The sequence below is a fragment of the Mytilus edulis genome, chromosome 1 (assembly GCF_963676685.1).
Source record: "Mytilus edulis chromosome 1, xbMytEdul2.2, whole genome shotgun sequence".
Taxonomy (NCBI): domain Eukaryota; kingdom Metazoa; phylum Mollusca; class Bivalvia; order Mytilida; family Mytilidae; genus Mytilus; species Mytilus edulis.
Genome location: NC_092344.1, coordinates 19258986 through 19272720, shown reverse-complemented (window position 1 = coordinate 19272720; position 13735 = coordinate 19258986). Strand labels below are relative to the sequence as shown.

The 13735-nt window shown below is 30.6% G+C and overlaps 1 protein-coding gene across 6 annotated transcripts in view; it reads right to left on the bottom strand.

Moving 5' to 3' along the window:
• The window catches only part of LOC139527010 (VWFA and cache domain-containing protein 1-like), a 63421-nt gene that overhangs the window by 39180 nt on the left and 10506 nt on the right, over positions 1–13735 (bottom strand). For 4 of the 6 annotated variants that reach the window (XM_071322251.1, XM_071322292.1, XM_071322260.1 and 1 more), the window contains exons 3-8: positions 9468–9592; positions 8739–8801; positions 7430–7594; positions 6001–6209; positions 2624–2792; positions 1251–1467 (exon numbers count right to left, since the gene is read on the bottom strand). In XM_071322251.1, coding sequence (XP_071178352.1) covers positions 1251–1467; positions 2624–2792; positions 6001–6209; positions 7430–7594; positions 8739–8801; positions 9468–9590 — 946 coding nt within the window. In that variant the 5' untranslated portion in view covers positions 9591–9592. Of the gene's footprint in view, positions 1–1250; positions 1468–2623; positions 2793–6000; positions 6210–7429; positions 7595–8738; positions 8802–9467; positions 9596–13735 lie in introns of all 6 variants that reach the window. The other 2 variants (XM_071322268.1, XM_071322285.1) reach the window with 1 other exon arrangement.

Here is a 13735-nt window from a genome sequence, read left to right as displayed (position 1 = left end):
GAGGCTTCAATTCGCTTGCTGTTTGAAGACCTTTTTATTTATTTTTTTGTAACACGTGACTAATTCTCGTTGAAATTTCTATCAAATTTGTCTTGTCGAGATTTAGTCTCATTGGCAATGATTCTACATCTTTTAATTTTAAATGCATGCATCATAATTGACACTAAAAGCGCTTAAACAGAGTTATAAAGAAAAAGAAAAACTGAAATCAACACTACATACGTTTACGGTCTTCCACACAATATAATTGAATAATAGGCTTTGTATTGTTCTCAATTCACTTGAGTCATGCTTCAGCAGCCTTAGGTGTAAGATAGAAGAAAAGTAGTCTGATCTATTAATTTATCGATTGTGTTCTTTTTCGTCACTCCTTTGAATTATATGCGATTCCCTCACATTTTTTTTCTTCATTAATACCTTCATAACGGATATATGAGATGCATATATTGAATATTGGTTAACTACAGTAACCTACTATTTTTTTACTATCTATAAAAGAGGGACGAAAGATACCAGAGGGACAGTCAAATAGATCGAAAATAAACTGTAAAGTCCTGTTGAATCTTATGTATGCCTGTAAGTCAGAACTTATATTTATTGGATGTGTGCATGTTTTTATTTCTTTGTGCTGAAGATTTTCTTATTTCGATACGAGAAATATTTAGACAATATGGAGAATTTAAAAATCGACAAAGAATTGCATGAATCTTTAAAATGAATTGTTTGAAATTGAATCGTATTTAAGTACAAAAAAAGGATGTTGTTTATTTATATAATTATAAATGGAAATTAAAAGTTCAAAACTTGTTGTCGGAATGAGCAAAAGATTACTTTTCAGCTGTAATATGAGAATGTTTGACAGTCAATATTGTTATTACTGCAATAATGTATCTATTCCGAGTCAAGATCCTGTAATGCATCAGTTAACGTTTGTTACTGTATACCATATAAGTGTTTTCTATTATTGTTTTGTACAACGATCAGGCAGTAAGTTTTATTGTTTAAATTAATTTACGCTTGTCATTACAAAGCTTTTTCGTAGCCTACTATGTGGTTTGTGTTTGTCTAATTGAAGGCTGTATGATGACATATACTTAACTTTTACGGCATTTGGTTTCTGGTGGAGAGTTGTCTTATTTGCAATCATACCACAATTTATTTCAATATGAAATAAATATTCGAAACTTTTTGTATGTTTAATATTCTCATTGACATATATGTCCAAGATTGTTAATTCAATGAAAAGTTACCTCGGTTTTCAACTTTTACACTGTGATTGGAAGAATTGAAAAATCTAAAAGCAGCAACCAATGACTTTTCAAAGTTTTTCAAATCTGACTGCCCAACGTTTACAGAAAAGACAAAACCTATTAGTGTGTCTGTATTTTCTTTTGTGGCAAATGCAAGCTCACTGTGATAACATCCGGATGGAGAGATTGCATCTTGATTGAATGTGACAACTCCAACCTAAAAACATAATTAAATCAAAATTATTTATTTTGTAAAAATATGTCCTTTCTTGAATTGAACTGTACATTTATACCTAACAACAAATTGTTTTTATTTACCTGTGTATAATATTATTGCAAATGGCGAATATATTTTCAAGCTTATTGTTGTTTTTCTGTAATTGTTTAACATTTCACAACGATATAATCCTGTTACTTTAATTATTACTCCCTTATTTTGATAATTTTGTATTAACATTCTATCATAGATCAAATTTATTCATTCAGTGTATGTTTCCTTTGTTAATATGTCTTTTTATTGAGTTTAGCCATTTTCAATGATATTTTATAGTGTACCTTTCAATGTTGTGATGTTACACTATGGTTTTAGATGAGAGTGAAGGTTTGTTTCTATTAAAACGTTTAAACCAGCTGCAATCGTTTGCACATGTCCTAAGTCAGGATATGATGTTCAGTAGTTGTCGTTTGATGATGTGGTTCATAGGGGTTTCTCTTTTCTCGTTCGTTTTTTTTTATATAGATAAGACCGTTGGTTTTCCCGTTTTAATGGTCTTACACTAGGAACTATTGGGGCCCTTTATAGCTTGCTATTCGGTGTGAGTCAAGGCATCGTTGTAAAGACCGTACTTTGACCTATACTGGTTTGCTTTTATAAATTTTGACTTGGATGGAGAGTTGTCTCATTAGCACCCATACCACATCTTCTAATATCTATGAATGCATAGCATATACAATGAAGTGAAAACGGTTAGAATATAAGCACGTGTAAATGTATTATTGTTAAACAGTACAATACACAGAAGAACTATGTATGCCCTTTATTTTGGTATATCTTACAGTTAGATAATATATGTTATAAATCTGCGGATATGTATATTGCGAAATACAATCTTGTTTGGCTTTTTCTTAAACTGTTTGTGATAAGATTTCGTTACTCTTATTTGAAGTATCGAACGTATTTCTAAACCATGCTTTCATATACTTTTTGTTCTCTTGCTATTATCTTACTTTTATAGGAATAAAGAAATATTACATTTGTCACTTTAAAATTTCATAGAAAAATACTTAAAAAAACTGATGAATTCCGTTGATAAATTATTTATGTTGTTTTAATTGTAACAATTATTATTTTAGGACCATGTTAATTTTCTTACTCTGTCATTAGGCTTTAGTGTCTGAATCACATTGTTTGCTGCTTCTCTTGCAATGGAGATTTTTCGTTTTGATGGAACAACTCCAGATTGTTGTAACATCGATTCACTTGTATCAATTACAATAACGACATCCTTATCCGTTGGAGATGCTGTTGAAGCATATGGAGTCCTTAAAACATAAAACGTAGACATCAAGGGGTTAAACAATATCACACATTTACCAGACAATTTAATCAGGCTGTTGACGTTCAAACTCGAATAAAAACGAACACTTACATGACAAACAAAAAAGCAAAAAACTAACCAAAACATAAACAGACATAAAAAAAAAAAAAAAAAAAGTTACTGAGTAATACTAAAACCACCAAAAACCGACTATGATGTCAGGTGACATTTTTGTAGCTAAACATTTGTTCATGTATTTTTCATAAAGCATTTCACACTTTTTTACTCTCTATATTTACAAGTACCGATAATGCAAGAAATTGGAGGGTGTTTATCCGGCGGTTGGCATTAACTATTCGTTTCAAGTTTCATCATTTAAAAAGAAAATAATCTTAGTAATTCTTATCTAGCATTCGGTGTCTAATGATTTGCAGTTTTCGTCTGACTGATGCGCATTGTCCTTGATGACATTTTCAATGTTCGATGACGAATGAGGTTATATTTTATCTTTATGAATTAGTTAACACTTAACAAACACAAGAACTCATTGATTTCTGAAAAGAGACTGACACTGATGAAGACCGTTTGTTATGCCAAAATATCTATAAATGCGGTTTCCTTTCATCTTATTCGTATATTCAATATCGGTGATCAAACCTTAAAGGGGCATTATAGTTGTCATATTCATGTTCATCGATTTGACTTAAATTCTCATATTTGATTAATAGAACATAAAAGCGTATATCAAAATTATAAAAAAAGTTTTGAATAAACAATTTACAATGCATGTGTTCGATAATATGTATGAAAATTTTTCATTCAATATGAGAATGTATTATAGGGGCACTAGCTACGAGATATATAAAAAATCTAAAGTTTGATTTTTTTCTGTTTCAATCAATAATGAAAGTGAAATAGTGAAATAACAATTCGCTTTTTGCAGCCAAAAAGGTTCAATTTTGACAAATTACGCTAAGAAACATGGATAATAAGTCATTCATTTGCAAGTGAATGAGTCGACCTCTTTAAATCCGTATTCATGTGAACTTCAATTTAACCCCTAGCTAGAGATTGACAACGCATGCATTGTACGTGTACTGGTTATTTAAAGAAAAAGAATGTCAACAATGAAAGTGAAACTACGGTAAATCATTTGATTACTAATTCGATGCACATAAAATCATTCTTATACGGTTAAAAACAACAAGAAACATCTATTTTTAATCTATAAAATAAAATCAAACAGACCTATAAAAATTTGCAAGTGTTGGTTTAAACTATTCATATCTTTATTTATGTTTACATCGCTTATATGGTCATCTGAGGTCAAATATATAGTTAATTAGATGGCGTCTGGACTAAAATACACACGAAACGAACCTATATATTATCTACCCCATGCTCTGTAAACTGTTTATTTTAGACTTTTGATAGTTTGAATAAATGTTTTACATTGTTATAAATCAAATATGAGTATTTGAGTCAAATCGGTGACCATGAATTTGACAGCTAGTGCCCCTTTAATATCAGAACTGAACTCCGAAAACTACTAACGTTCATAAAAACTGATATACTCATCTAATTAGATATAAAAAGATATCGGACAGTTTGGTTTAGAGTTATGATTATCATCGTTTAACATCTATATGAATGAGTCAATCAATTGGTTAACTCTTGTTTCACTTTCAATTTTGACTCAATAGATATAGGAAGATGTGGTGTGAGTGCCAATGAGACAACTCTCCATCAATGTTCCTTTTATTAAATGAACACGCATTATTCATGCGTAACACATCTATATCTAAGAGGGTTGAATAAAAGATCACATAAATGTGGATGAAATAAGGTCGAATTATACACTTGGAAGTGAAAAATTTATCAAAGATTTTTGTTAGCTTATTCAAGTTTCGTTAATGATTGAATAAATCAAAAATTACATTATGTTTACATTTATCTGGTAATTAGTGCCAATTTTAGACTTTTTATAATTTTGTTTTATCTGTGCTGTTTAAATATGAGACTGTCTTACAGGTATTTCATATTTTCTGGTTGATTGATTTCAATTGACTCTTATTGATATATATAACCATAAATGAAAAGATAAATGAGATTAAAATAATCCATTGAATGTTGATGCCTTACTTTAATTCTGTTTTCATGAACAATAATATCATATATTACCTGTCACAGTCAGTATAACTGTTTGTGCCGCAACAATAATATAAATTTCGAAAGAATAGAGTCTAGTGATTTTTATTCATTTAATATTTGTTTGTCCTACCTTGGTAAAAATTGATGAATAAATAGTAGCTGATGGAAAGCTAACGACTATCCTGTAAATACTAAATAGTTTTCTAAACATCAGCAATCCATTCTTGAGTACTTACTTTTTTTTAAGGCTATGATGTTTCAATATAACCGTGTTTACTTGTCACTTTCACTTAATGAATAATTAACATAACTATAAGAAGATGTCATATGATTGCAAATGAGACAACTGTTCACAAAAGCTCAAATGAAGTGGATTTAAGCCAATATAGGCGACCATATGGTCATCAGCAATGAGAAAATAACATACGGTTTAGTCGGCTTTAAAATACTCCGACATGAAAAATTTTAAACAATTCAAACAAAAATCATAGGGCTTATTTATAACAAAACAGTTTAATAAAAACGAAAATGACAGACATAAACCAACAACAACCACTGCGCTACAGACGAGATTTTAAACATGTTTGTCAGCGAACTACCCTTCTCCAACTTTTGATGGTGTTGTAGCAGCACAAAATAAGAACAAATTATGAAAATCAGTCAAAAAGGCTTTACTCATCAGATCGATACAAAGAAAAGCATCAAACATAATCACAGATAGGGGTGTTTAATATATTTATTAGTAAGAATGGCTGAAATTTTGAATTAGATAATCATGCGGTCGCCTTTAAAGATAAGGTGATCATAGCTATCTCAATTTTACAACATGTAATAGCTATTTTAACTAATCATACATATGATATATTCCCTACATTCCCATGTTTATTGTTATGTTTTTGATTTTACACTTATTACTTCACAAATGTAAGTTGTAATATTTTTTTTTTGCCGGTATTACCAACTATTTTGTCCTTATCTAAAGACCGCTGGTTTATTTACTTCTGAACGATCATAAAGATTGAAAACATTTTTGTAAGCAATCTAAAGAAATTTAATCCTACGTAAATCTTGGATCGAAATGCTGACAGTCTTTGCACTTGGTAGCAGGATATAAGACAAATACACCTTCTGTAGTACTGTAATGCTGCCACAAAACATTTCTATTGTCTTGGTAATCCTTCTTCATTATATCACTGATATCATCGGTCGGATATTTTAAGTTATCAGTTTTTATCGAGGAAGTAGTTATACATGCTTGTTTAAAATCGACCTGAAAACATCGAAAATGTCAAATCATTAAGGATTTGCAATAATTGTATATACATATTATACTTGTATTTGCATAACATCGTAGTTTAATGGTGTTTATGTAATTCAAAAATCTTTAAAAAAGGCAAAATATTAAAACGTAGACATATAAAGGCAGACTGTGAAATTACCTATACTTCAGCTTTTTCTGTTCAAATCTAGACCATTTGGTAAAATTGTATTCGATAATGAATACGGAGGATGAAATACTTAAACCAACTTCCTATTTTAGTTCCGAGGAAATCATCAGCTTAGTTTACAGTACTTTGGTATTGACATGATTTATAACAAACTTTTCTAAAATTGTATATAATTTTGACATTTCATAGGATCTCACTTCAAATCGACCTTGGTCTTTAAGCTCTTCAAATATTTAGCTTTGAACGTTCCTGATTTTAAAAAAAAAAAAAAAAAGGTCAATCTAGAATAGTGCTTTGGACGCATAAAATTATACACAAGTGGATTTCATTGTTTTCTCTCAACATTTTCAACATTTATGGACATCTTTCAGAAAACAGTTCCAATTCTACAGCAATCAAATCTTTGTATGACATACTCTTGATTAAGAATTTAAATCATTCAACAATTGATAGACTTAAAATTTACTGAGTTACATCCTTGTCCTTTGGTGGATTATAGTCTCATTTCAAATGGTACCACATTCCATTATATCTAACTAATCCATAGTTATGAATAAGACTAGTTCTGGTTGACAGAAGAATACCAGATTCAAGTAAACGAGTGTTTCGATAAACGTTGACTATACATTATTCGAATAGCCTTGAAAAGTAAACTGACCTAGGAAAGTGCAAAGGGGCCAACGATTTGTCTAAAACATGAATTCTTCAGTTTATTAGGATGTATTTTGTTGGCATAAATAGCTTCAAGCACCCTTGAGCCTTACAATTTATTCTTAATGGTATAATAACTTTTTTATACACCATAATTTTTTTTTTAATGAATGTTCTGCATTTTTGTACATAAACTTAAAGTTCCTATTGCGATATGGAAATTTCAAAACAAGTTATCCAATATCTGTTTTTAAGCAAAACATGTTGTGGTAATATGTATGCAATAACTTTATGTACGTATTTCGATAAGCAAAACAAATTAAAATACGAATTATCGGATAAAGTATCTTCCAATATCTTTTTATAAAAAAAACCATTAAAGTGATCTGACCTTTGTCTGAAATTTAAGCGCGTAAGTAAGACCATTGTCTGATAAATCACAGCAATTTGGAAGATCAGTTGTATCAGAGTCCTTGTTAACTGCCACAAGTTTATTCTTCACATTGTTCAACACTCTGTCTAGGTTTTCTAGTGTAGTATCAAGATTGGATTGAATCTGAAACAGTTATATAAGTTAATGTATTTTCAGTATATAATCAATTTTCAGTTTTATACATAACCTTTTCATAGGAGTAGATACACGAAGTGTCGAAGGTTGTCCATAATTAATCAGGCAAAAAAAAACCCAACAGCGTTCTATTTAGATAGATCATCTGTAGATTTTTTCCTCTCAGAGAATTTTCTTATATTTTTAAAAATGTAGATTTCATTCAATTTCAGACGCGCACTTTATACTACGTTATTGACGAAAGTTTGATAGTCATAAAACCAGGTTTAATCCACCATTCCATGTCAAGAATATGGCAGGTGTTAATAAATATTCCGTTTTTATGTATGTTGACGTTTGTTTACGTTGCAGTTCAGTGTTTATGTGATTCTCTTATAGTTGATGTCGTACCCTCGATTTAGGTTGTAACCCATATTTTATTTCGCTAATCGATAATTTCTTATTAACAGCGGTATACTAATGTTGCCTTTATTTACCACGCAGTCTAGATGATGCAATGATCACACAATCTTATTCATTCAAATACTAGTAAACAGTCTTTATCATTAATTGCCAATCCGTGTCAAAATACAGATTTAAGCAAAGAGCTTAACCAGTTGTATGCAGTTTTTATACAACCAAAGATGGCGATATGTAAATAGTAAATACCATATTAATGCTCTAAATTGATATAAATTTCAAGTTATTCCACTTGTTATTTTGCCAGTTCATTGTTCCGTCATACACCACTGTTCTGTAGCCTGTAGGTCATTGGTTGTCGTTGATTCTTGTCTGTCATATTTGTTTTTCGTTAACTGTTTTGTTATAAGTTATGACGTTAGATTTCTCAATTGAATTGTGTCATATTTTTCATTTCTTGGCCTTTTGGGTAGCATTTCGTTAATAACAATACACGTGTAGGAGCTATATATCTGAAAAGTGCTTCCAAACTGTAAACGAGACCTAAGATTTTGGTTCTTCTTGACATTCTAGTTTAAGCATGCTCACCCTAAAAATGCTAGCATCTTGTTTTCTGTTACTAGAAAAAGTCGTTTCCTATTTAAATTGTTTTTAATTTAGAAATAAATATTAAACCATAGTTTTTCATTTTTATTTTTACACTTGAATTGTACCATTTCACCATTGTACTTACTCTTTTCAATATTTCATTTCCTGTGTCTGTTTTTGGTACATAAGGAAACTGATCAAATTGCTTCTAATAGAAAAAAACAATCATTAATTTTCTCAATGGGTTGAAGTTTCATAGGTTGCATTGGGTTTGATAATATTTTTGTATCTTTGACACATTAATGTTTTTCAATTCTCTATTCTATCAACTGCTATGCGAATCGAATTACCGTATACATGGGAAAACAACATCTATGTGATTGGAGACACAAAAATCATCATATTGGCCAATCACTCCGTTATCTGTGACAAAAGCTCATCATATTGGACAATCAATTCGTTATCTGTGACACAAAACTCATCATATGGGCCAATCAATTCGTTATGGTGACCAAAACTTACGCAGTGTAGATTTCTGTCAATTCTTTTTTATATATCTGTTGTTGGGGCATTTTTAAAAGGTAATGAAGTTGTTAGTCTGATATTACACGTGAGTTAAAAGTATTGATTGAGATATATAAACGCTATACTAGCGTCTTTAGAATTTTGTATTTATTGTTTTTGACAATGTATATAAAATCTGTTATTTTCGCCCCACTGCCTCAATATTATTTTCATATATTTAGATATAACACACTTTCCTTCTAATTCAGTCATGTATTCACCATTCTAAACATTACACACTACTATTTTTTTTTAAACAGACAGCCACTAGATATATTTTGGCGGTCTTCTGTGTTATTATATGTTTTACCTGCAAAGCATTAACACCAATTATTTCTTTGATAATTTTCAACTGGTATGCTAATAAATCTCCATCTACTGCCACACTAGACTTTGATCCAAAAAACATCATCAGTATGAGAAAAGTGTCCATCTCTACTTTGTATTGAAATGAAAATATCAAATCACTTAATAAAAATGTTCTATGTGTTTTGCTGTGTGAGAAATTAATAAAAGATGGAAGAAAAGTTAGCGTTGCTTGTGCAAAAACTCGTCTTAGTTTAAAAACTTGTTGTGCAATCATGAAGCAAATATGAGTAAATCAGCTTGATTGCACGTAATTTTAACCTTATCTGAATACTACAAATGCATGGTCAAAACTTCTCCTTTATTAATCTCAATGTTTAAAAAAACATCCATGATTATGATGATTAGTGACTTTACTTTTCAATTGGTTGATATAAAGGAATATTTACACAAAGGTCAAATATTTAGGACGATTTGTTTTTATTATATACAGAAAAATATCATGTAATTTTCATATAATCTATAGCTAGATCTGGGTAACACTAAAAACATGTTTCGACATACGAAAGCTCCGTGTGATTAACACCACGGGTGTCATTCGGTTTAACGAGAGAAATGAGTATTGAAAGACGATCGTGAAAGCTCTGGTAACGGATCGTGAAAGACATTTAATCGAGAAGACATATGAAAGGTGAATAAATATTCTAATTTTATTAATTACACAGAAAAATTAACGACGAAATAAAACTGCCTGTCAAAATGGTTCAATATTATGATCAGTATGTGAGAATATCCAGCTTTAAAAGTACATAATTATTACAAAACAACAAAATTCAGATTGTTTCTCGACATTTTAATGACATAAAAAATGTAAACAAACAAGATTTTTTTCACAAATTCGACTAGAAAAACTACTTTTATCAGAATAAGGGCATTCTATTTGAATTAATCAAATGGTTCTCATATTTTTTTGTATAAACATAATCGGAAACTTGGTAAATAAAGAACTATTTACACAAAAATTGATTTTTCGGATCGTGAAAGATGACGTACCGCATTTTTGAAGATCGTGAAGAGGATCGTGTAAGATCTGATGCTACGAAGACGTTCAAATTATCCTTCAATTATATCATAATTAATATTTGTTATTGGTATTGAGAAAAAGCTAGATAGGTCAACATCTTCAATAGGTTAAAGCATGTCAAAGTATTAATATTTTCAGAAAATGAAATGTAAAATAGTTGGATGATTATAGGATGAAGCTTTTTATTGTCATGTGAAGTACTCACTTATCACGAGTTATAGAATACTCATATTTTGTATATTGGATCCTATATATATATATATATTCCAGGCATAGATTTCCTTAGCTGTATTTGGCACAACTTTTTGGAATTTTGGATCCTCAATGCTCTTCAACTTTGTAATTGTTTGGCTTTATAAATATTTTGATATGAGCGTCACTGATGAGTCTTATGTAGACGAAACGCGCGTCTGGCGTACTAAATTATAATCCTGGTACCTTTGATAACTATTTACATGACCGTCAGACAGGATTCACCTGACCCCGAGTTTGCCTCATTTTATGGATGAAGATTCATTTTTTTGTGGTCGAAGTCCGTATCGCGGATTCGTATAGTTTTAGGATAACTGTCTGTTGTTATGATTGTAAGGTGTACATTTTCGACTTCTGCAAGGTTTCAAATATCATGGAACTCATTATCATGCATCATTCGGCAATGTTTGTTTTATGTTGTTTAGCCTTTTGGATATATACCTGTATGCTATACCGCCAAGGTATTTCGTGTATGGTGTACATGTCTGTCTGCATGTTTCATATATGACCATGGTGACGTCAGTTGTATTTGATATATTGAATGATAGTAAGATGTATATGTCTGGCTGTCGGTCAGGGTTCATATACTTTTCACCTTATGTTCCGAATTAATTGGCCAAGCATAACTTTTACATTTGTCAGTTTCTAAGGCACTGTAAGGAACACATTTATTTGGTGTACGGGATAATTGTACAGATCTGTATGGCATGGTTCATCTGACCCTGAACTCTTTCTACGAACCATTGACAATCTTAAGCGCATTTGACACTTCTAGTAAAACCCTTGATATTATAGACGATACTATCATAAGTAAAGCAGACCAGACATTACAGCATTTGCGCTCTGGTATTCTATATTCTGCAGTATATAGTTAAATCAATCCACATCTGCGTTGTATATGAAAAACTTAAGAAAGTACTATTTCACAAAATGTTGGTTATCGTTCAATCTCAAATTATTCATGAAAGATGCAGTTTTGCTGTAATTTTTTGTTTGATGGATATCATTTTGGTTTAAACGTTGCATATCCATATTATTGGCTAAATAGTGTCGGTCTGCCTGAATTGCACTTGACCGATTCTCAGAGCTGAATCTTTCACACTTATTTAGACACGTTTTTTTAACTTTCGAGGTAAATTGTGGAATAGAAAAAAATAATAACTATAGGTTGCATTTCTGAAAATATTGACAATGCAGTTTCCCATAGGAACTCCTTTTAAACTGTACCACTTTTACTAAGAAGTTTTGAAAAAAATCTTATCCTAGAATTGAAAGTTCATATGTACTACAATTTTTTCAAAGGTCAAAATAAAGTGCTGTGCGGCATATTTTCAACGTTTATATGTTCTGAACATTACAGAGTTTATACTAACACAAATTTTCTTAACTACCCTTACCTCGAATGAAGGGTTACCACATATTTTAATGTAAACAATATACACATGTATATTTACTGGTAACAAGTTATGTCTCTATGAGATAGAACACAGAGAGCATAACTGGGAACCAGTATGTATACAAAATTAATTTTCTCTGAATATTCTAGATCTCCCCAAAAGAGGCGTGGTTTGAGAAACAGCTGTATTTACAAAGTGCAACCTATAATGTTCATCCTTATCAAAAAAGTTACTGGCTTAAACCAGTTGCAGGTTTATCAAATGGTAAAAGAAATACTAATTTCTGATTACTAGTATTAAGTCTGATCACACATTATCTTTCACGATCAAAATAATGCGTTGCCTGATCTTACACGAATAAGTTTGATGGATATTCAACAAAGACAAGGTTTTCATATACAAATTAATGCTTTTATAAGGGAAGAACATACTTTAATTTTACTGTACTATCAGATACACCAAAGATGAAATTTCAAATAGATTATGATAAACTGAATTATGACCATTATAGGTACAAAAAGCGTATTATTATTTATTAATTTCATAGACATGCATTGCGCCTTTTGTGTTTTTTCATAAAGTACTGCATATCTTCTTTTTCTTTTTTCACAGTTATGTTGAGGAAGTTTAACCATTTTGACAGACATATTTTTTTGTTCGGATTTGTTCTGCGTTTTGAAAATTAAGCGATTTTTTCAAAGATTCTAAACCAGAATTTCCATTAAATGTCTTTCACGATCCGTTACCAGAGCTTTCACGATCGTCTCTCAATACTTGACCGCTGTTAGATATTCTTTCACGATCATTTCTCTCGTTAAACCGAATGACACCCGTGAACACATGCAAATGAAGCAGAACTGTATGACGCAAAACATACGTTATAAATGGTAAATTAGAAACGAGTTCAACTAAACGTGGTGTATATGTTGAGGTTTCTTTTTGGTTAAACACTCATTCCTTTGTCTCAAGGAGATATAACGATTTGCAAATTCAAGAGTCAGGCTTCCAAATGTCATCGACTCAATGTTTGAGCAAAACATTTACTGAACGTTTTAAATATAATTATTGAATTCAATCTTTTTTACTCATTTAAAGAAAAAGTAACCGTTCGTTTGTACAAATATTATGGATACACCTACTATTTAATTCACAGAGTACTATTTCCTGTCTCGTAATTGATAACATTTAATAGCCAAATAAACGAATCATAATTTTACTCAACTCACTTCTGGTGTACCAAAAAAAATTGTACCTTTAATGAATTTTTACAACCACAACTGGTTGAGTTTTTATCTCAGAAGGTTAAAATGTCTAGCACTTGTGTTGACATGAACTTTAATTGATCCTTTCATATGTTAGAAAAAAATATGTTATCACCATCGGGAATTCGAATATAAAAATAAAAACCTACCAAAACAGATTGTTCGGATGTTCATTAAACCGAAAAGAGACATATTTCTGATTCAGTATTATGGTTTTTATACATGTGTCTTACGTATTTGCCAAAAATGCATTATCTCTTCTATCTTATGAATTATT